Source organism: Saimiri boliviensis, chromosome 3, assembly GCF_048565385.1.
Source record: "Saimiri boliviensis isolate mSaiBol1 chromosome 3, mSaiBol1.pri, whole genome shotgun sequence".
NCBI classification, from domain to species: domain Eukaryota; kingdom Metazoa; phylum Chordata; class Mammalia; order Primates; family Cebidae; genus Saimiri; species Saimiri boliviensis.
The window spans coordinates 180093216-180118861 of NC_133451.1; the positions used below are offsets into that span (position 1 = coordinate 180093216).

The window sequence follows — 25646 nt, forward strand, 5'->3', positions numbered from 1 at the left end:
TAAAATAATAAAATATTATATTATTAAAGTGTAATATTTATTGACTTACATAATTTTTTTTCTTTTAAGTCAGTATTTATTGACTTAAAAGAAAAAATAACTTTCTAACACTTCTTTCAATGAAGGTAACTGTACATAGCTATTAAGTAATGAATTTGTCATACATGAGATTATGAATTCTCAATCTGTTGGCCTGCATTTTGCTGGAAATGGATTTAAAAAGATTTCTGGTCCATTATAAGTCCTGGTAATGACTCTTTATATCTTATAAAATAAAGATCATTTGCAGTTGAATATACCTTTTTAAATGAAGAGGTCTTCAGAAACTGAACTAGTGTGTAATTAACTATGTGGGAACAGTATGGACCTGGGTCACTACAATCTGAATTTGACATCAGCTACATTTTATACATTTCAAAGCTATTTTACTCATTCAGTCTGTTGAGGGTCAGATTGAGGAGGAGATTATAAATATGCAGTTATGTCATTTGTCATGATGCCTATTGAAATTTTGAAAAGAGTTTATTGATGTCTTCGATAATTATGAATGTGCTCACCACTTAAAAAATCATTTACTTGACAGCATATATTATTCAAATATGATAATAAATGGATCTGTTCAAAGAAATTGGTGCTCATTATAAATTACCCACTTCTCTTTAAATACTAAATTCTGATGTTTAATTTAAATGCTCTGTAAAGCATATACTTTAAATCACTGATTACTTTAATTTCTTGGTGACTTTTCTACATCATACTAGTTGCCCTCATAAGCACAGTTCATATTGAATATTTATTATTACAATTATTTTTTAGAGTGTGTCTTAGTTTGTGTTGCTAAAAGGAATACCTGATGTTGGCATAATTGTGAAAAAAAAAAAAGAGGTTTATTTGTCACATGGTTCTGCAAGCTGTACAAGAAGCAAGGTGCCAGCATCTGCTTTTAGTGAGAGCCCCAGAGTGCGTCTACTCATTGTGGAAGCTGAAGGAGATCGAAGGTGTGCAGGAGCACAGGCCAGAAAGAAATCAAGAGAGAGATGCAGCCTCCTTTAAATAATCGGCTCTCACAAGAACTAATAGAGCAAGGACTCACTCATGACCATGCAGATGGCATCAAACCATCCATGAGGGATTCAGTCCTCTGACTCAAACACCTTCCCCCAGCCCCGATCTCCAACAGTGCGGATCAAAGTTCAGCATGACATTTGGAAGGAAAAACATGCAAACTATATCAGATCACAGTTAATTTATCTTAGGAATAATTTTAAAAGGTTTTTTTTTATTAATTACTCTTACCACTTTATTTTAAAACGTGTTTAAAAATTGGTTTCTTTGTGAATTTCTGTCCTTCAAAAATATATATAGCAGGTCAGGTTTTTATTCGTATGCCAATATTCATATGCCAAATTATTTCTTATAACATTCCTTTTTGTGTGTGTGTGAGATGGAGTTTCTCCCAGTTTCTCAGGCTGGAGTGCAATTGCATGATCTTGGCTCACTGCAACCTCTGCCTCTCGGGTTCAAGTCATTCTCCTGCCTCAGCCTCCTGAGTAGCTAGGATTACAAGCATGTGCCACCACAGCTGGATTTTTTTTGTATTTTTAGTAAAGATGGGGTTTCACCATATTAGCCAGGATGGTCTCGATCTCCTGACCTCATGATCCGCCTGCCTCAGCCTCCCAAAGTGCTGGGATTACAGGCCTGAGCCACCACACCTAGCCAATCATACATTTTTAATAGCAACATTATTAATAATATTTTCTTTTATAAATTTTAGTCTGCAACCTGAACCTATACCATCCTGATCCTATCTGACCTCTTCTGATCTAGGAAGCTAAGCAGAGCTGGCCCTGATTAGTAATTGGATGGGACACTGACTGAGAATATTTTTTTGTATTGATAGAGTACATACCTTACTTAGAATTTATTTCTTATGGTATTTTGCTTTAATGCTCAAACTCCTGACATACAATATAGAAATCACTTAAAGTAAATAGTATTCACTTTAGATTTCATAATTTCCATGTAGGGCTTTCCCGCTTTCATGTGATATTCTCGCACTGAAAATAATTTACTGCGGTCAGCTAATGCCATCTGTCCTTTGCTAAGACCCATGGCATAACATGATAAAAGTAGCCTTGTTTCCAGAAAAGTTACGACCACTAGGGAAGAAATCATGACTTGGCAGTCATGTCTTAAGAAAGAATTCTACCACAGCTCTGGCAGAATTTTTAAAAGCCAGTGATTTGGGACATGAAATAGTAGGTGTATTGAGTTGAGGAGAAATTTATCAAGTTATTGTTAGTTGAGATATTCTACAGAATATTTCTTCTCACTTGAATTTTATATATATATATATATATATATATACTTGAATTATTTTAGTTTCTGGGGTACATGTGCAGAAAATGCAGGATTGTTGCATAGATACCTACAGGGAAATGTGGTTTGCTGCTTCCATCTCCCCATCACTTATATCTGGCATTTCTCCCCATGTAATTCCTCCCCAACCTCCCTACATCCCCTTCCCTCCCCTATTGCCCTCCAATAGGACTCAGTGTGTGATGCTCCCTACGCTGTGTCCATGGGTTCTCATTGTGATGCTCCCCTCTCTGTGTCCATGGGTTCTCATTGTTCAACACCCACCTATGAGTGAGAACATGCAGTGTTTGATTTTCTGTTCATGTGTCAGTTTGCTGAGAATGATGGTATCCAGATTCATCCATGTCCCTACAAAGGGCACAAACTCATTGTTTTTTATGGCTGCATAGTATCTCATTGTGTATATGTGCCACATTTTCCTTGTCCAGTCTATCATCGATGGGCATTTGGGTAGGTTTCAAGTCTTTGCTATTGTTAACATACATGTGCATGAGTCTTTATAATAGAACAATTTACATGCATAACGAACATACATTTGCATGTGTCTTTATAATAGAACAATGTATAATACTTTGGATATATACCCAGTAATTGGATTGTGGGGTCAAATGGAATTTCTATTTCTACTTCCTTGAGGAATCGCCAAACAATCTTCCACAATGGTTGAACTAATTTATACCCCCACCAACAGTGTAAAAGTGTTCCTATTTCTCCACATCCTCTCCAGCATCTGTTGTCTCCAGATTTTTTAATGATTGCCATTGTAACTGGCATAAGATGGTATCTCAATGTGGTTTTGATTTGCATTTCTCTAATGACAAGTGATGATGAGCATTTTTTCATGTTTGTTGACCTCATAAAAGTCTTCTTTTGAAAAGTGTCTGTTCATATCCTTCACCCACTGTTGAATGGGTTTGTTTGTTTGTTTCTTGTAAATCTGTTTTAATTAATTATAGATTCTGGATATTAGCCCTTTTTCAGATGGGTAGATTGTAAAATTTTTTTCCATATTGTTCGTTGCTGGTCCACTCTAACGAATGTTTCTTTTGCTGTACAGAAGCTCTGGAGTTTAAGTAGATCTCATTTTTCTATTTTGGCTTTTGTTGCCAATACTTTTGGTGTTTGGGTCATGAAGTCCTTGCCTATGCCTATGTCCTGAATGGTTTGCCTAGATTTTTTCCTAGAGTTTTTATGGTGATAGGTCTTATGTTTAAGGCTTTAATCCATCTGGAGTTAATTTTAGCGTACGGTGTCAGGAATGGGTTCAGTTTCTGTTTTCTGTACATGGCTAGCAGTTTTCCCAACAGCACTTATTAAACAGGAAATCCTTTCCCCATTGCTTGTTTTTGTCAGGTTTGTCAAAGATCGGATGGTTGTAGATGTGTGGCATTGCCTCCGAGGCCTCTGTTCTGTTCCATTGGTCTGTATATCTGTTTTGGTACCAGTACCATGCTGTTTGATTACTGTAGGCTTGTAGTATAGTTCGAAGTCTGGTAGCGTGATGTCTCCAACTTTGTTATTTTGCTTAGAATTGACTTGGCTATGTGGGCTCCTTTTTGGTTCCTTATGAAGTTTAAGGTGGATTTTTCCAGTTCTGTGAACAGGGTAATAGGTAGCTTGATGGAGATAGTATTGAATCTATAAATTACTTTGGGCAGTATGTCCATTTTCACAGTATTAATTCTTCCTAACCATGAGCATGGAATGTTTTTCCATCTGTTTGTGTCCTCTTTTGTTTCCTTGAGCAGTGGTTTGTAGTTCTCCTTGAAGAGGTCCTTTACATCCTTTCTTAGTTGTATTCCTAGGTATTTAATCTCTTTGTAGCAATTGTGAATGGCAGTTCATTCTTGATTTGGCTCTCTTTAAGTCTGTTACTGGTTTATAGGAATAATTTTGATTTCTGCACTTTGATTTTGTATTCTGAGACTTTGCTGAAGTTGCTTATCAGCTTAAGGAGATTTGGGGCTGAGACGATGGGGTCTTCTAGATACACAACCATGTCATTTCCAAATAGAGACAATTTGACTTCCTCCTTTCCTAGTTAAATACCCTTTATTTCTTTTTCTTGCCAGATTGCTCTGGCTAGAACTTCCTGTACTATAATTAATAAGAGTGGTTAGAGAGGGCATCCTTGTCTAGTGCCAGATTTCAAAGGGAGTGCTTCCAGTTTTTGCATGATATTGACTCTGGGTTTTTCGTAAATAGCTTTTATTATTTTGAGATACGTTCTGTCGATACCTAGTTTATTGAGAGTTTTACCATAAAAGGCTGTTGAATTTTGTCTAAGGCCTTCTCTGCATCTATTGAGATAATCATGTGGTTTTGTCTTTGGTTCTGTTTATGTGGTGGATTACGTTTATAGACTTGCATATGTTGAACCAGCCTTGCATCCCCAGGATGAAGCCTACTTGATCGTAATGGATAAGCTTTTTGATATGCTGTTGCAATCAGGTTGCCAGTATTGTATTGAAGATTTTTGCATCTATGTTCATCATGGATGTTGGCCTGAAGTTTTCTTTTATTGTTGAGTCTCTGTTGGGTTTTGGTATCAGGATGATGTTGGTCTCATAAAATGATTTGGGAAGGATTCCCTCTTTTTGGATTGTTTGGAATAGCTTAAGAAGGAGTGGTACCAGTTCCTCTTTGTATGTCTGGTAGAATTCAGCTGTGACCCCATTTGGACCTGGGCTTTCTTATTGTTTGGTAGGCGATTAATTGCTGCCTCAACTTCAGCCCTTGTTACTCGTCTATTCAGGGTTCTGACTTCTTTCTGGTTTAGGCTTGGGAGGGTACAAGTGTCCAGGAATTTATTCATTTCTTCCAGGTTGACTGGTTTACGTGCATAGAGATGTTTGTGGTAATCACTGATGGTAGTTTGTGTTTCTGTGGAATCTGTGGTGATATCCCCTTTATCATTTTTTATTGCATCTATTTGATTATTCTCTCTTTTCTTCTTTATTAATCTGGCTAATGGTCTATTTTGTTTTCTTTTCAAAAAATTAGCTCCTGGATTTATTGATTTTTGAAGGATTTTTTATGTCTCTATCTCCTTCAGTTCTGCTCTGATCTTAGTTATTTCTTGTCTTCTGCTAGCTTTTGAGTTTTGTTGATCTTCCTCCTCTAGTTTTTTCAATTTTTATGATAGGGTGTCAATTTTAGATCCTTCCTCGCTTCTCATGTGGGCATTTATTTTTATAAATTTCCTTCTAGAAATGGCTTTAAATGTGTCCCAGAGATTCTGGTATGTTGTGTCTTGATTCACATTGGTTTCGATGAACATCTCTATTTCTGCCTTTATTTCATTGTTTATTCAATCAATAGTCAAGTGCCAGCTGTTCAGTTTCCATGAAGTTGTGCAGTTCTCAGTTGCTTTCTTTATCCTGAGTTCTAATTTGATTGCACTGTGGTGTGAGAGACTGTTATGACTTCCATTCTTTTGCATTTGCTGAGGAATGATTTAATTTCAATTATGTGGTCAATTTTAGAGTAGGTGTGATGTTGTGCTGAGAAGAACATATATACTGTGGATTTGAGGTGGAGAGTTGTGTAGATGTCTATTAGCTTTGCTTGATCCAGGTCTGAATTCAAGTCCTGGATATCCTTGCTAATGTTCTGTTTTGTTGATCTGTCTAATATTGACTGTGGAGTGTTAAAATCTCCCACTATTATTGTATGGGAGTCTAAGTCTCTTTGTAGGTTAAGAAATTGCTTTTTGCATCTGGATGCTCCTATATTGGATGTGTATATATTTAGGATCATTGGCTCTTCTTGTTGCATTGATCCTTTTACCATTAGGTAATGCCCTTCTTTATCTCTTTTGATCTTTGTTGGTTTAAAGTCTATTTTATCAGAAACTGGGATAGCAACTCCTGCTTTTTTTTTCTCTCCATTTGCTTGATAAATCTTCCTTCATCCCTTTATTTTCACCCTATGTGTGTCCTTGCACATGAGATAGGTTTCCTGACTACAGCGCAGGGATGGGTTTTGACTTTTTATCTAATTTTCCAGTCTGTGTCTTTTGATTGGGGCATTTAGCCCACTTACATTTAAGGTTAATATTGTTATGTGTGAATTTGACCCTGCCATTTTGATGCTAGCTGGTTGTTTTCCCATTAGTTGATGCAGTTTCTTCAGTGTGTCAATGCTCTTTAGCATTTGGAACATTTTACGAGTGGCTAGTACTGGTTGTTCCTTTCTGTTTTTAGGTCTTCTTTCAGGAGCTCTTGTAAAGCAGGCCTGGTGGAGACAAAAATCTCTAGCAATTACTTGTTTGTAAAGGATTTTATTTCTCCTTCACTTATGAAACGTAGTTTGTCTGGATATGAAATTCTTGGTTGAAAGTTCTTTTCTTTAAGGATGTTTAATATTGGCCCCCACTCTCTTCTGGCTTGTAAGGTTTCTGTTGAGAGATCTCTTGTGAGTCTGATGGGCTTCCCTTTGTGGGTAACCTGACCTTTCTCTCTGGCTGCCCTTAGCATTTTTTCCTTCATTTCAAACCTGGGGAATCTGATAATTATGTGCCTTGGGGTTGCTCTTCTTGAGGAATATCTTTATGGTGTTCTCTGTATTTCCTGGACTTGAATGTTGGCCTACCTTGCTAGACTGGGGGCATTCTCCTGGATAATAACCTCAAGAGTGTTTTCCAGCTTGGATTCGTTCTCTCCATCACATTTAGGTACACCTATCAAATGTCGATTAGGTCTTTTCACATAATACCATATTTCTTGGTGGCTTTGTTCATTTCTTTTCACTCTTTTTTCTCTAATCTTCGCATTTCATTTCATTGAGTTGATCTTCAGTCTCTGATATCCTTTCTTCTGCTTGGTTGATTCAGCTATTGAAACTTGTGTAGGCTTTGTGAAGTTCTCTTATTGTGTTTTTAGCTCCATCAGTTTGTTTATATCCTTTTCTATGCTGTTTGTTCTCATTAGCATTTTGTCAAACCTTTTGTCAAGGTTTTTAGTTTCTTTGCCTTGTGTTAGAACATGTTCTTTTAGCTCAGAGAAGTTTGTCATTACCCACTCTCTGAAGATTCTGTAAATTCATCATACTCATTCTCCATCCAGCTTTGTTCCCTTGCTGGTGAGGAGCTGTGATATCTTGGAGGAGGTGATGAGTTCTGGTTTTGGGTGTTTTCTTCCTTTTTGTGCTGGTTTCTTCCCATCTTTTTGGATTTATCTACCTGTGATCTTTGTAGTTGGTGACTTTCAGATGGGGTCTCTGAGTGGACATTCTTTTTGTTGATGATGAAGTTACTTCTTTCTGTTTTTTGGTTTTCCTTCTAACAGTCAGGCCCTTCTGCTGTAGGACTGCTGCAGGTCCACTCCAGACCCTTCTTGCCTGGGAATCAACTGCAACAGTCGCAGAAAAGTAAGGGTTGCTGCCAGTTTCTTCTTCTGTTATATTCGTCCCAGAAGGGTACCCCCCAGATGTCATCCTGAGCTCTCCTTTATTAGATTTCTCTTTGAATATACAGTGTCAAGGAGCTGCTTGAGGAGGCAGTCTGGCCCTTATAGGAGCTCAAGTGCTGAGCTGTGAGCTCCGTCGTTCCATTCAGAGCTGCTGAGCAGGTATGTTTAAGTCTGCTGCAGTGGAACTCATAACCACTTTTTTTCCCAGGTGCTCTGTCCTGGGAAGGTAGAGCTTTATTTATAAGTTCCTAACATGTGCCTGCCTTTTTTCAGAGATACCCTGCCCAGCTAGGAGGTAGCCTAGTCAGTGTCTACCAGCAGAGACGTTGCTGAGCTGTCCTGGGCTCAGCCAAGCTGCTGTGTGAAATTTCTAGCAGTTTTGTTTACAGAAGTGTAGTTAGTACTGTCTAGGTAATGGCAGTCTGCCTCAGTAATGGTGGACTGCCTCGGTAATGGCTGGCTGCCTTCGTAATGGCGGACTGCCTCGGCAATGGAGTACTACCTTGGTAATGGTGGACTGCCTTGGTAATGGCGGACTGCTTTGGTTATGTCAGACTGCCTCGGTAGTGGTAGACTGCCCCCATAATGGCTGACGCCCTTCCCCACCACAGAGCTGGACCATCCGGGTCCAGCTGTGCTTTCTGTGAATCTCTAAATCCAGAGCGTTTCCGATTGCTGGTCTTTGAGGTGGGTGGGACCCACTGAGCCAGATCACCTTGCTCCCTCTTTCATCCCCCCACCTTTTTTTTTTTTCAGTTGAATGGGCAGCTGTGTCTCTCAGGCATTTCAGACACCAGTTGAAATGGCCACCCAGATTTGTATGAGTTTTTGTGCAGAGACTTGCTGCGCCAGCTGAAACAGCCATGCTGTAAACTCGTGGTGCTTTTCAGCCCAGGAATCTCCTGGTCTGTGAGCAGTGGTAGCTCATTTGGAAATGTGGTGATCACTCACACTCTGCGTTGTTCTCACGGGGAACTGCACTCCAGAGCTGTTCCTATTCGGCCATCTTAGATACTCCTTGAATGTTATTTTATCAGATTGTAAGCAAATGCTTCTGTTAATAACTAAATTAATATTGGCATATATTAATTAGTTTTCACACTGATATAAAGAAATGCCCAAGACTGGGTAATTTCTAAGGGAAGGAGATTTGATTGACTTACAGTCCCACATGGCTGGAGAGGCTTCAGGAAATTTAACAGTCATGCGGGAGGGAAGCAAATCACCTTCTTCACCAGGCAATGGGAAAGAGAAAAGTGAAGAAAGAAATTCCAAACACTTATAAAACCATCAGAATTCATGAAAACCCACTCACTATCACAAAAACAGCATGGGAGAGCCACCCGCATCATCCAGCCACATCCCTCCCTTGACACGTGGGGATTACAATTTGAGATGAGATTTGGGTGGGACACAGAGCCAAACCATCTTTCTCCTATGGTAAATATATAATGCATAAATTGGCATTTTATTTTGCTTACATATTTAGGACCTTAAGAATTGAGACTTTCTAATATATGGTATCAGAGTCAAGAAATACAGGGTTAAGAAAAATAATATAATTATTTAGAGAATTAATGTGTCATACTATTTATTTTTATGATTTACTTTTCCTTGACATTTTAATGGAAATATTTGATTCACAGATATGCTTTTGTGGAACTGATGTCTCTTTAAACACAACCACACCACCTTTTATTTTTCTTCATTCATTGGTTATCATATGACAGGGCTCCTCCATATCTTTCATTTGCTATGAGAGACGGTCCTGCTTTGTACTTTCAGCATTTCTAGCTATCTCTTTTAACACCCAACCTCATCCTTCATCCCTAATGATAGATTTTCTTCACTTGGTAACACTAAGTCAAATCCTAAAATCATAACATATGGCCAATATGCACTATCTATGCTTCTAATTTTTGCTAAGAGTCTTCATATAAGTAAGTTTATTAAAGACTTATAGACTCATGGATTATTCAAGATCAAATGATCTATAACAATGAAGCCTATTGTTGTACAAGTAAAGAAATTAAGACCCAGGGAGGTGGCTGGCTTGCCAAGGCTGACTAATGAAATAGATATATGTCAAATTTAAATCAAATTAGAATAAGAAGGTTTTTTGTGTTTTGGGGTTTTTTGCTAACCATTTTGGAAACATCATTTACCCTCTTTCAGAAATCAATGTAAATTATGAAACATGGAAGTTTCGTTGAAATTATTTTGTTAAAATGAACAACATCATTCACTTAAACAGAAAACTAAGTAGCTCATAAATGAGTAAACAGATGTAGCAGCAATTAGCATTGTAGTTATTAGGAAAATGAGACTGTTGAGCTTTCATATGTGACTGATGCTGGGGACATACTGAAGACTAGAGTGAAAGTTAAATCATGAATACAAGATAATAGTTCAGGTAGTAATAAGATAATATTCAACTGCCTAGAAGTGAGTCATTTAAAAGAAAAGTAATAATAGTATGAATTCCTCTTTATTAGTTTAACTTTCCAGCTTGTAGAAACATAATAATATTTACAATAATATGAAACTAACTTACGGCCTTGAATCTAGAATCTTCAAAAAGAATGATTCTGAAGAAAAAAAATCAAGAAACCTTGACTTTGTTTATTATATATTATTTAATTTGCTTTATTTCCCTTTGTTCAAAAATACAGTTTATTGCTCCTTAAGTGAAGGGGTGTGAACATGTATAAATTTTTAATTCATATTTTTACAATTGAATTTTTTTTGAAAAAATAATTATCTGAGATTCATACATTTATCCAGTGGAGCTGCTGTCAGAAGAACAATTTCTGAAAATGTTCAGAGTTTTTCAGCCAGCTTAGGTTTTGTACTTCATTCATAGAAGCAAGTTGTAGCACCCTATTGATAATAGTTTGTAACAACTAACTGCAAATGACCTTTGGTATATCAAAAAATTAGATGTATGCTCAAAGGTGAATCTTTTCTGCACCTAGAATGTTCAGAAAAATGCACCTTGTTGTGCTCTTTCCAGATCTAGCTCTTACCTAGCCTTCGTCTCGCCACAGTTGCCAGGCAACCATTCCCATAGCCTGAGCCAAATGTGCCTTTCCCCATCATGTTGCTTTGCTTATCTTCACCTACATAATGACTACCATGACTTCATCTCTCTCTTAGAAATAGTTGCTCTCTCTTAAATGGGGCCTTAAAAATATAATTAAAAACCAACAAACAAAAGATGATTCCCATGTATATGTAATTTATACATGTTTACATATTATGTATAATACATAGGTATTAAATTGCATGTTCAGTTTTCAATGTTGTATCTTCATCTACTTGACTAATTTTTCTAAGAACAAAAAATTTCCATAGATTATGAAGATCACTAATTCCGAGAACAATCTCTGATCCCAAACCAAACACGTTCTGCATCATAGGATACATTTTTTTTAACTTTAAGTTCTGGGGTACATATGCAGAATATGCAGGTTTGTTAAATAGGTAGGTATACATGTGCCATGATGGTTTGCTGTACCTATCAACCCATCATCTAGGATACATTTTTATAAAATGAGTCTGGGGATGCAAAAATATCTTCCATGATGAATAATTATATCAGATCTAGTTGGGCAGGTGACATCACATAGAGTTAGACTTCTATAAATATGTATAAATACTATTGTATTCCAACAGTAAGACTCACAAATGCATTTATATATTGCTGATGATTATATTTCACTCCAGCAAATCCTGACCAGCATTAAAACTAAATAAAAAGTACCATTTTTATTAATATACTTTAGTAATTTGAACGTGTTTATTTAGTGTTCAATATCTTTTAATTTGGAAGGAATAAGAACAACTAATCTGTTTTACTTCAAAATTTATTTTATAAAAGTCATTTTACTTTTTAAGAGCTCATTGCAATTTCACAAATTTCTAATAAATCTTCAAATTTTAAAAGAATTTACTTGTAGTTCTATTTACTCTTTGAATTAAATGTGAAAGATTTTCTAAGTCTTTTTTAGTAGAGAAGGGATTTTGCCATGTTGCCCGGGCAAGCAAGACATTTAAAAATATATTTCAAAATGTTTCCAAACGTCTGAAATCTTTGTAATTGTTGGGACTTTCTTACTGATAAACTTGGCTGAATTACTGAGCACTATCAATACAGTCTTATTTATTAAACTAATTATATGGTTCTGCATAAAAACCCTTGTTTCCGCAATTAAATTCTGTCAATTATCTGATCATGTCAAAAGACTGTCAATAAATTATTATTGATGATAAAAATGATTTTCTAACTCATAAAAGGTTATATATAAAAGAAATTTATTAATACAACACTTCTTGGTTTCCAGATATCATTAGAGTTTTTAAGTTACGTGTGTTTAAGAAAGGAGAAAGACAGAATGATTTATAATCATTTGGATATGTACCCAGTAAAGGGGTTGCTGGGCCAAATGGTATTTCTGGTTCTAGCTCCTTGAGGAATCGCCACACTGTCTTCCACAATGGTTGAACTGATTTACACTCCCACCAACAGTGTAAAAATGTTCCTGTTTCTCCACATCCTCTCCAGCATCTGTTATTTTCTGACTTTTTAATGATCATCATTCTGACTGGTGTGAGATGGTATCTTAATGTGATTTTGATTTGCATTTCTCTAATGACCAGTGGTGATGAGCTTTTTTTTTCATATGATTGTTGGCTGCATCAGTGTCTTCTTTTGAGAAGTGTCTGATTATTATTATGGCACTTTTCACAATTACAAAGAGTTGGAACTGACCCAAATGCCCATCGATCACAGACTGGATAAGGAAAATGTGGCATGTAAACACTGTGGAATACTATGCAGCCATAAAAAGAAGGCTGAGTTCATGTCCTTTGCAGGGACATAGATGAAGCTGGAAGCCATCATTCTCAGCAAACTAACACAAGAACAGAAAACCAAATACTGCATGTTCTCACTCATAAGTGGATATTAAACAATGAGAACACGTGGACACAGGGAGCGGAACATAACACATCAGGCCTGTCAGGGGGCCTGTAAGGGAGGGATAGTAGTGGGTAGAAGAATAGGTGAGCAACAATATTAGGGGAAATAACTAATGTAGATGATGGGGTGATGGATGTAGCAAACCACCACAGTATATGTATACCTATGTAAAAAACATGCATGTTCTGGACATGTACCCCAGAACTTAAAGTGTTAAAAAAAAATAACAGCTCAATTTTAGGACATAAAAGTGTATACTTAGAAAAAAATTAAATGGACTTTAGGGAAGATGGCCAACTAAGAACAGCTCAGGATTTCAGCTTCCAGTGAAAGTGTAGAGGGTGAGTGGACGCTGCATTTCCAGAATAATTTTTATTGCCCACAGACCAGGAGATTCTCAGGCAGAGGGGTCACCAGTGCCGCTGTTTCCGCGGCAAGGCTATTTCGGCCCCCACAGCTGATTGGGCCCATGGGGCTGATTTGGCCTGCCTGGCTGCTTTGACCGAGCGGCCGTTCTCCGTACAAAAGCCATTGGTCTGGGAGCCCTCTTACCTGGTGATTGGAACCCTGAGACAGCAGAGTTGCCCATTCATTTGAAACAGCGAGCCAGGCCAGGAGATTCCTAGGCAAAAAAAAAAAAACACCAGGAACCTCAGCACCGCTGTTTCAGCCGGCTGTGAGTCGCGGCACGGGAGATCCCGGTGCCCTTTCAACAGGCCACTGGAATGCTGGGTCATTCAACTGAAGAAAAAAAAGACTCTGAGTCAGGGAGCCAGGTAATCAGGCTCAGTTGGTCCCCGTGCCCCCCAACAACAACAACAACAAACAGTAATTGAAAACGCTCAGGGTTGAGCATTTCACAGCAAGCACAGCCGAACCAGGGACTGTCCAGCACTGTGGGGAGGGGCGTCTGCCATTACTGAGACTCTCCACTACTACAGAGGCAGCCTGCCATCACTGAGGCAACCCACCATTGCTGAGGCAACCTGCCATTGCCGAGGCAACCTGCCACTACAGAGAGAGTCCGCCATAACAGAGGTGGGCGACCATTGCCGAAGCAGTTCTAACTACACCCATATAAAAAGGACTGCAGGGAAGATCAAACAGCAGCTGGGCAGAGACTACAGCACATCAGCAAAGCCTCTGCAGGCAGACAGTAACTAGGCAGCAGCAGACCTAAACGTACCTGCCCAGCAGCTCTGAATGAAAAATGGAGCTCACAGCTCAGGACCTGAGCCCCAGTAAAAAACAAACTGTCTCCTCAATCAGCTCCCTGACTCCCATAGATCCAAAGAGTCACCTCATAAGGGAGAAAACAGACTGACATTTGGCGAGCATCCTTCTAGGACAAGGATAACAGAAGAGGAAACTGGTAGCAACCCTTACTGTTCTGCAGCTGCTGCAGGTGATCCCCAGGCAAGCAAGGCCTGGAGTGGACCTCAGCAGTCCTATAGCAGAGGGGCCAGACTGTTAGGGGGAAAGCTAAGAAAAAGAAGCAACTTCAGCATTCACAAACTGGAAGCTCACTCAGAGACCCAAGCAGAAAGGCAGTAACTGCCTTTGTGGATAAACCCACAAAGATGGGAAGAAACCAGCACAAAATGATGAAAACTCCTGAAACCAGAACACCTCTCCTTCTAAAAGGGATCAAAACTCCTCACCAGCAAGGGAACCAGACCGGATGGAGAAGGAATGTGATGAAATGACAGAATTAGACTTCAGAAGGTGGGTAGTAAGAAACTACAGTGAGCTAAAAGAACATGTTCTAACCAAATGCAAAGAAACTAAGAACCTTGAAAAAAGACTCAATGAAATGCTAACGAGAATGGACAGCATAGAGAGGAATATAAGTGAATTGATGGAGCTGGAAAACACAACATGAGAACTTCACGAAGCATGCACAAGTTTCAACAGCCGAATTGACCAAGCAAAAGAAGGACTATCAGAGGTCAAAGATCAATTCAATGAAATAAAACGAGAAGGTAATAGAGAAAAAAGGCAAAAAGGAATGAACAAAATCTTCAAGAAATGTGGGACTATGTGAAAAGAACTAATCTATGTTTGATAGGTGTACCTGAATGTGACGAAGAGAATGAATCCAAGCTGGAAACTACTCTTCAGGATATTATCCAGGAAAACTTCCCCAATCTAGCAAGGCAGGCCAATATTCAACTCCAGGAAATACAGCGAACACCACAAAGATATTCCACAAGAAGAACAACCCCAAGGCACATCATCGTCAGATTCACCAGGGTTGAAATGAAGGAGAAAATGCTAAGGGCAGCCAGAGAGAAAGGTCGGGTTACCCACAAAGGGAAGCCCATCAGACTCACAGCAACTGTCTCAGCAGAAACCCTACAAGCCAGAAGAGATTGGGGGCTAATATTCAACATCCTTAAAGAAAAGAACTTTCAACCCAGAATCTCCAGTCCAGCTAAACTAAGCTTCATAAGTGAAGGAAGAATAAAATCCTTTGTGAACAAGCAAGTACTCAGAGATTTCATCACCACCAGACTTGCTCTACAAGAACTCCCAAAAGAGGCTCTACACATATAAAGGAACAACCAGTACCAGTCACTCCAATAACATACCAAATGGTAAAGAGCATCAACACAATCAAGAATCTGCATCAACTAACAAACAAAATAGCCAGCTAGCATCAAAATGGCAGTATCAAGCTCACAAATAACAATACTATCGCTAAATGTAAACAGACTAAATGCCCCAATCAAAAGACACAGACTGGCAAATTGGATAAAAAGCCGAAATCCATCAGTTTGCTGTATCCAGGAAACCCATCTTATATGCAAGGATACACGAAGGCTCAAAATAAAGGGATGGAGGAAGATCTACCAAGCAAATCCAGAGCAAAAAAAGAGCAGGAGTTGCAATTCTCATCTCTGATAAAATAGGCTTTAAAGCAACAAAGATCAAAAGAGACAAATGCAAAAGAACGGAAATATAACAAACAGAATCTCAGACCACAGTGCAATCGAGTTAGAACTCAGAATGCAGAAACTAATTCAGAACTGCACAGCTTCATGGAAACTGAACAACTTGCTCTTGAATGTTGACTGGATGAACAATGAAATGAAGGCAGAAATAAAGATGTTCTTCGAAACCAACGAGAACGAAGACACAACATACCAAAAACTCTGGGACACATTTAAAGCAGTCTGTAGAGAAAAATATATAGCAATGAGTGCCCACATGAGAAGCAAGGAGAGATCTAAAATTGAAACCCTAGCATCAAAATTGAAAGAGCTAGAGGATCATGATAAAAAAAAAAATTCAAAGCCTAGCAGATGACAAGAAATAACTAAGATCAGAGCAAAACTGAAGGAGATAGAGATACAAAAAAACCCTTAAAAAAAATCAATAAATCCAGGAGCTGGTTTTTTGAAAAGATCAAGAAAATAGACAGACCACTAGCCAGATTAATAAAAAAGAAAAGAGAGAATAACCAAATTGATACAATAAATAACGATAAACGGGATATCACCACAGATTCCACAGAAATCCAAACCAACATCAGAGATTATTACAAACAACTGTATGCACATAAACTAGTAAACCTGGAAGAAATGGATAAATTACTGGACAGTTGCACTCTCCCAAGCCTAAACCAGGAAGATGTCAAAACTCTGAATAGACCAATAACAAGGTCTGAAGTTGAGGCAGCAATTAAGAGCCTACCACCCAAAAAAAAAAAGCCCAGGTCCAGAAGGTTTCACAGCCGAATTCTACCAGACATACAAAGAGGAGCTGGTACCATTTTTTCTGAAACTATTCCAGATAATCCAAAAAGAGGGAATCCTTCCCATATCATTTTATGAGACCAGCATCATCCTGATACCAAAACCCGGCAGAGACTCAACAAGAAAAGAAAACTTCATGCCAATATCCATGATGAACATAGATGCAAAAATCTTCAATAAAATACTGACAAGCCTATTGCAACAGCACATCAAAAAGCTTATCCACCATGATCAAGTAGGATTCATCCCGGGGATGCAAGGCTGGTTCAACATACACAAATCCATAAACGTAATTCACCACATAAACAGAAACAAAGACAAAAACCACATAATTTTCTCAATTGATGCAGAGAAGGCCTTTGACAAAATTCAACAGTCCTTTATGCTAAAAACTCTCAATAAACTAGGTCTTAACTGAATGTATCTCAAAATAATAAAAGCTATTTATGACAAACCAACAGCCAATATCATACAGAATGGAGAAAAACTGGAAGCATTCCCTTTGAAATCTGGCACTAGACAAGGATGCCCTCCCTCACCACTCCTATTCAATATAGTACAGGAAGTTCTAGCCAGAGCAATCAGGCAAGAAAAAGAAATAAAAGGTATTCAAATTGGAAAGGAGGAAATCAAATTGTCTCTATTTGCAGATGGCATGATTGTATATCTAGAAGACCCCATCATCTCAGCCCAAAATCTCCTGAAACTGATAAACAACTTCAGCAAAGTCTCAGGATACAAAATCAACGTGCAAAAATCACAAGCATTCCTATACACCAGTAACAGACTTAAGGAGAGCCAAATCAAGAACGAACTGCCATTCACAATTGCTACAAAGAGAATAAAATACCTAGGAATACAACTATCAGAGGATGTAAAGGACCTCTTCAAGGGGAACTACAAGCCATTCCTCAATGAAATATGAGAGGACACAAACAGATGGAGAAACATTCCATGTTCATGGTTAGGAAGAATCAACATCGTGAAAATGGCCATACTGCCCAAAGTAATTTACAGATTCAACGCTATTCCCATCAAGCTACCAATGACCTTCTTCACAGAACTGGAAAAAACCACCTTAAACTTCATATGGAACCAAAAGAGGACCTGCATAGCCAAGTCAATTCTAAGCAAAAAGAACAAAGCAGGAGGAGGAGGCATCACACTACCAGACTTCAAACTATACTACAAGGTTACAGTAATCAAAACAGCATGGTATTGGTACCAAAACAGCATGGTACTGGTACCAAAACAGAGATATGGACCATTGGAACAGAACAGAGGCCTCGGAGGATACACAACATATCTACAACCATCCGATCTTTGACAAACCTCAAAAAACAAGCAATGGGGAAAGGATTCCCTGTTTAATAAATGATTTTGGGAAAACTGGCCAGCCATGTGCAGAAAACAGAAACTGGACCCCTTCCTGACACCTTACACTAAAATTAACTCCAGATGGATTAAAGCCTTAAACATAAGACCTAACACCATAAAAACCCCAGAGGAAAATCTAGGCAAAACCATTCAGGACATAGGCATAGGCAAGGATTTCATGACCAAAACACCAAAAGCATTGGCAACAAAAGCCAAAATAGACAAATGGGACCTAATCAAACTCCACAGCTTCTGCACGGCAAAAGAAACAGTCATTAGAGTGAATTGGCAACCAACAGAATGGGAAGTAATTTTTGCAGTCTACCCATCTGACAAGGGGCTGATATCCAGAATTTACAAACAACTAAAACAGATCTACAAGAAAAAAACAAACAAGTCCATTCAAATGTGGGCGAAGGATATGAATAGACACTTTACAAAAGAAGACATACAGGAGGCCAACAAACATATGAAAAAGTGCTCATCATCACTGGTCATTAGAGAAATGCAAATCAAAACTACATTGAGATACCATCTCACACCACTTAGAATGGCGATCATTAAAAAAATCGGGAAACAACAGATGCTGGAGAGGATGTGGAGAAATAGGAACACTTTTACACTGTTGGTGGGAATGTAAATTAATTCAACCATTGTGGAAGACAGTGTGGCGATTCCTCAAGGACCTAAAAATAGAAATCCCATTTGACCCAGCAATCCCATTACTGGGTATATATCCAAAGGATTATAAATCATTCTACTATAAGGACACCTGCACACGAATGGTCATTGCAGCACTGTTTACAATAGCAAAGACCTGGAACCAACCCAAATGCCCATCGATGATAGACTGGACAGGGAAAATGTGGTACATATACACCATGGAATATTACAGAGCTATCAAAAACGATGAGTTTGTGTCCTTTGTAGGGACATGGATGAACCTGGAAACCATCATTCTCAACAAACTGACACAGGAGCAGAAAATCAAACACCGCATATTCTCACTCATAGGTGCATGTCGAACAATGAGAACACATGAACATGGGGAGGGGAGCACTACACACTGGGGTCCATTGTGGGGAAATGGGGGAGGGACGAGGGGTTGGGGAGGTGGGAAGAGATAGCATGGGGAGAAATGACAGATATAGGGAAGGCGGAGAAAGGCAGCAAATCACACTGCCATGTGTGTACCTATGCAACAATCTTGCATGTTTTTCACATGTACCCCAAAACCTAAAATGCAATTAAATAAATAAGAAATAAATAAAAAGAAAAAACATTAAATGTAAATATGCCATATAATAATGACAAAAAAAGAAAGGAGAATAACATGAAGAAAAAAAGAGTTTGTATATAAACCTAAGCACAGGACATACACATCCTATTTTTTTTTATTGCAATCCCATTTTGTTCTAATAAAATACTTTTCACTGAATTAAAGCCCAAACTTGCTTATACTGTCTCCTCATATATCTGAAGAGCAAATAATTTTGCATAATTTCCTGTCTTATTTGATTACACACAGTTAAAATTCAGTGCAAGGAGAATGTTTTAATTTTTTTCTTTTAATTTCCCTCTGCTGCATTTTTGTAATTTACAAACCTTTAAGTGCTATAGAATAAGACAAGTTTTTCAGTCATTGTTTTATTTCTCACTAAGATCTTGTGCCAACTGTTTTTCAGAAAAAAAAAATTGCATGTTTATTTTCTCCTATTGTGTCTTTTATAAGATGAATTATATAGCAAGCCAAGGTTTTAATGTGATCTTTTGGCAGAATGTACAAAACTGAAATAAAGAGAACATATTTGAAACTATGATAGGCTTCATGAAAATCTTGTTCTAAGAGAGAGGAAAAGAGAGAGAGGGAATAATCAATGTCTAATGGCCACTCTGATTTTTGCAAAATTTGAAACACATAGTTCAAACTTCTTTCTTATAATGAAAGTTGTTAAAATGTGTCTTGATAGTCTGTTGGGACCAATATTTTGTAGGTATGATATATTCATAAAAAGAAAACAAAAAGCTAAGGAAAAATAAGTTTATAGTAAAATATCTGTTCTTATTTTGAGATAGGCATCATATTACTCTCTCCACAAGCACTTTTAATAAATGGATATTGATTAACTACAGGACTTTTAAATATTAAATGTTTTGTATGAATTCTCAGTTACTTGTTTTCTAATTTTTGAGCCATTTTCCTGTCTCTGTATAAATTGTTCACACAAGTAGGCAAAGGAATAAAGCAATTTACTCAAAGTGGAGAAACAAATAACTGTAAGTTTAGGTAGCAGAAAATAATGGATTTTTTCCAAGTTATTCTATATCGAAGCTGCATAGATCTATTATAAGACACTTTTACACTCTAAAAGGAGATTCACTACTAGTAATTTGGCTTTCTAAATACTGGTGAATATTGTAAAATTCTAATTCTTTATTTGTTTTCTCTAAAGGTAAGCCACTTTTATTTTTAGGCACCCAGTGAATTAAGTGTTGTTTTTTAAAAAAATATTGTTCCTAATGGAATGTGAGAATGACCTTTTGTTTGTTTTTTAATTATACTCTAAGTTTCGGGGTACATGTACAGAACTTGCAGGTTTTTTACGTAGGTGTACACATGCCATGGTGGTTTGCTGCATCCATCACCCTGTCACCTACATGAGGTATTTCTCCTAATGTTATCCCTCCCCTAGCCTCCCACCCCCTGCTATCTCTCCCCTGACAGGCCCCGGTGTGTGATGTTCCCTCCCTGTGTCCATGTGTTCTCATTTGTTCAACACCCGCTTATGAGTGACAATATGCAGTGTTTGGTTTTCTGTTCCGGTGTTAGTTGGCTGCTAATGAAGATTTCCGACTTCACCCATGTCCCTGAAATAACTTAAACTCATTCTTTTTTAAGGCTGCATAGCATTCCATGGTATAAGCCACTCTTATTTTTAGGCACCCAGTGAGTTAGGTGTGTTTCGTTTTACATTGTTCCTAACAGAATGTGAGGACAGCTTTTACGAAGGTGCCAGACGTATGAGTCCTGGATTGCTGAGCAAGTGTTGCTTCTGTTTCTGGGGCTATCAAAAGGGTTCACATGAAGAAATATCACTATCATTTATATGTGACTAGCAGAATATATTTAAGGAATATATTCTTGTTTTATTAGAGGCAAGTGTTGAGATATGAATCAAAAGATTATAATGAAAAAATGGCATGAAATGATAATTGAAAATGAAAATAGTTTATTGATTCTAATGTATCTTCAGCAGTTGGAATGGCAGTGGAGAAGAGGAATGAGCTAATATAAAAGTAAATTTTTAAATAAATATACTCAATATGCTTGCTTTACTTTTTTAACAGGATGAAAGAAGCAGGAGTAGGCCATAGGCAGTGGAGGGGTTCCATATCATCCACCTGCAAGCAGTGCCCACTGGGCTATCCCAGCCCTGTTTGTGGTTCAGATGGTCATACCTACTCTTTTCAGGTAAAGACACCTACAGTCATTTAGCATGAAATAAGTGATACGTACTTACTAGTAAATGATTAAAACTACTGGTTATCCAATGTGATAATTCAAATTGTTCATTTAACTTATAAAACAATATGAATAATCTCACGGGTTTGGAATATGATTCAATGTATATTTGTTTTGTTCTGTATCAGAACTTTTAATGTTTGAAATACTAAAGCTGTAAACCCTCAGATATGAAAACCAACATTTCCTTTGTTGCATGAAAAGAGGTCAGAAATGTTAGCATGCTGTACATTAGGTTTAGTGATCAATATTATATTGACAAGAATAAATGTGCCTCAATCTATCACTATGATTACCTTTTTAAATATCATATCTTATCTCCTATATTATCTCATTTAAACCTCCAAAAAACTCTTTTACTAGATGAAAAAAAAACAGGATTAGAAAGGCCATTTGGCAAGTTTCACGTATTTAGTTGACATTGAAGCCAGGATTTGCTGTCATCTCTGATTCAGTGCCTTTGCTCTCTCTTCTACATTATTTTTCTCCCAAATAATTGTCCCATATTGTTAAAATACTTTGGTATTTTTACAAACATATGTAAATAAGACATCGATAAATTTTCGTCTTATATTACAGAAAGGAAGGAGTTCAGGCTCACTGTCTTTTACGTGAAATCCTAGGGACTGGATACATTTACAAATTTAGGTTTTTAAAAATACGTGTTTTAGAAAGATAGTGTAGCATATTATGCAGTGTCCCTAGAAGGAGCTTACCCTATAATTAAACAATTAGGCCAGGTGCTGTGTCTCATGCCTGTAATCCCAGCACCTGGGAGGCCGAGGTGGGCAGATCACCTGAGTCAGGAGATTGAGACCAGCCTGGCCAACATGGTGAAACCCCATCTCTACTAAAAATACAAAAATTTGCCAGGTTTGGTAGTGGGCGCCTGTAATCCTAGCTACTAGGAAGGCTGAGGCAGGAGAATTACTTGAACCAGGGAGGCAGAGGTTGCAGTGAGCTGAGATTGCACCATTGCACTCCAGCCTAGTTAACAAGAGTAAAACTCTGTCTCAAAAATCAACAGCAACAACAACAAAATGATATTAATATTTCTTTAAGCAACAATTTGAATATTCTTATTAAAGAGTATTAATTCCCATAACCTTTGCTCAGTTCATATCTGATTGTGCTTACTGCAAAGTCATTTCTACAACTTTTTTATCTTTTATATGCTTTGGTTTTGTGGATGCCTGCTTATGAATCATAATTTGTCTGAGCAGATATTTGCCTACAACTTCCACTTGCCTTTTACAATTACAAATCTGGGCAAGAACACTACCATGCTCTTAATTAAATACATACATAATACATGCCAGGTGCCAAGTGCTGTGTATGCTTAGTGAAGCTGTCATGTGTCTACCTGCTAAACTTTTATAGATGTATACAGAAGCGGAGTTACGGGTGGGAGATGGGGGTCCTTCCAACATGGCCTCGCTCTTGGTGAAATTAACATGGTATAGGGCCTTGGATTTGCAAGTTTAGAGAATTCATGTTGTTAGAGAGTGAATCTAACTCATATTAATTCCCACATGAAAATGATATATAAATCATTATACTGATTTATTGACTTACAATGAACAAATAATTGACTTATAATGAACAAATGAAAGATGCAGACTGTAATATTCAAATTCATAGGAATAGCTACAGAGGAAGAAAAAATTTAATCCCAATCTTATCTAGTGAACAAAGATGGTGGAACAAACTGAGTCAGCAGTAGAGAGATTGGAAATTCATACTGGCATCCAGCTAAGTATGTCTTTCTCAACACTGGAAATATGTGCCAGAAGTCCATAGGTTTGTGCCCAGGATGTGATTATCTCCAGAGAGTGCTAACATTAAGTCTGCTGACTTCCGAACTGTTTGGGACTCTTTTCAGGTTGCTCCTAGCAGGTGATCCTTCCTTTCCCAATTTAGTTTCACAGGACACCATGTTACAATTATAAGTGGAATTCTGAGACTTGATTGATGATGTTAGAGTTACATAACATGTAAGAAATAGTCCTCATATTCTCATTCAAGACTGAAAGCACCTAGTATTAGTAGATTAATTCAGGTGTATCTTCAATTCATTGGAGTTTCCTCATTTTTCTCCTTGTGTATGGGGCAAATGGTGATACCTTGGCTTACAAATCAGCTGATCTTATTAATATTATCAACAAAACCAATCTTACAGATAATCCATATTTTAATTATCATTTTAATATTTATTTGCATAAATGTCACTTTTAACAAATACTTTCTTTATACAGAAAGAAATTACAAAACACATGCTTCAAATGAGTATGTCCTTAATAAGACTAAATCACCATTTTTATTTCTGTTAATTCTAATTTAGCTTAGTGACTTTTCCACTGTGGACCATCCATCGTAATCTTCAGCTTTTGCATTGACTGCAATGAGGCTGAGCTACATAAAATAATAAAAACTAAGTAGAATCTTTGTACAGTAAGAATTTAGGTGAAACTATACTTACTAATCTTTTTTAAGACTTTATTTGATTTGAATCTCAAATTAAGGACATCAACTTGTCCCCCCCCTCCCAGCCCCAATAAGAAAGTATTGCCTGAGACTGTGAGCTACTGAATGAAGAGCAAAGACCACAGAAGCCAGTACCTTCTTGTAAATGTCATTTTATTACATTCCAACATCTGCTTGTCAGAATTGAAAATAGATAGGTAAGAGATCACAAGATCTTTCTTCTGGCTCTTGGCTCACCTAATTTTGTGAATAAACTTGCAAATTATGACAGGGCAGATGTAAACACACTTGAACAATAATGATGAGCTCCAAATTCTAAGCTCAGTAGGGTCCATGAAGCTCTTTGCTTCAACTTTTAAATCCTCTCTTGAGTAGTCCTGATATGTTAAAGATTAACCAGCAGCCAGATATGATGAGTCCTGGATGTGGGGCCCTACATTCAGGGTGGAAGCAGTCTTACTGTGGAGGCCTTTCTTACTCATCTGTCTGAATTGTAGACCCATTCATCGATAGAAAGTTTTTTTCTTATTACAGATAATATTCCTACAAATTCTATTTCAGACCCCCAATGGTTGTTCATTACTATCAGCTCAGTTTATAGAGAGGAGATTATAAGTGAGATTTCTATTGCACATCTTAACTGGAAGTGAGGTCACTACCAAACACAGTTGGTGCAGGAGCTGGGGATGCAGTGGGAAAGAGAGTTGTCAGAAGGTACACAAAGAAAGACTCTACTAAAGTGACATAACTAAGATATAATTTTGAAAGGTAAACTTTGTTATGCAATGTGGCCAGTTTTGAATAATTATTTTATTGGAGTTAAGGCTTTGAAGTTAATCAGCATTTCTAGAAATCCTCAGCAGAGTATTTTTAAAATGCATATGCAAAAGAAAAAATGAACAGATGAAGAACTATGTGTTAATAGGCTTACTTGAAAAAATCTTGGGACATTTATGATTTTCATAAAAAGTATTTTAGGAACATTGTCTTTTTTCCTGTTAAGAAAAATGATTCACTGTTTTTAGAACCATATTTAATCTTTCTTCTTGAAAGAACCAGTGTTCTCTGAATTCTTTCGAATTCAGCAATGCCAGGAAAATCAAAATATAAGTCTGTTCAAGGTTGTTTGAGAGGTAATCATTCTTGAAATTGACACAAAAGACTAAGGCCTTCATTTCTTTACTTCAGGCAGTCTATTTTGATTGTATTGTCAAGCTTCAGTAAGAACTAGGAATTGTTCTTCAATATAGTGTTTGTGTTAGACCATGGGTATATTTCTCATTTTGTTATGTAAAATGTACATTATGTTTGCCATAAGCACAAGTCAATAAACAACACTAATGTTTTAAACTTTAGTAGAACATGTGTAATATAAATTCCCTGAGGACAACAGTGGATGATTTGAAACTCTCTTCTATCATATTTAGTGATGCACTGCTTGGCAATTGAACTTAATCAAGATGAAATCCTTAGAAATGAGTATTGTTCATAAAATTGTGTGTGTATGTGTGTGTGTGTGTGTGTGTGTGTGTGTGTGTGTGTGTTGTGTGTTTTGAAGGAAGGCAAATATAAAGCTTTCCTATTTTAGACTGCAGTTTCCAAATCCAGCTGTAGAGATGCTGCTTAAATAGATTTGGAATGGGGCCCTATGGATTTGAATTTTTAAAACTTCTCATGTCACTTTTACGTGTAGCCATGGTTGAGAATCACTGTGCATACCTTCAAATTAT

At 37.4% G+C, this 25646-nt stretch overlaps 1 protein-coding gene across 3 annotated transcripts in view; it reads left to right on the forward strand.

Moving 5' to 3' along the window:
* The window catches only part of SPOCK3 (SPARC (osteonectin), cwcv and kazal like domains proteoglycan 3), a 563457-nt gene that overhangs the window by 360711 nt on the left and 177100 nt on the right, over positions 1-25646 (forward strand). For all 3 annotated transcript variants that reach the window (XM_039479200.2, XM_074397009.1, XM_074397010.1), the window contains one exon: positions 21258-21381. In XM_039479200.2, coding sequence (XP_039335134.1) covers positions 21258-21381 — 124 coding nt within the window. The remainder of the gene's footprint in view (positions 1-21257; positions 21382-25646) is intronic.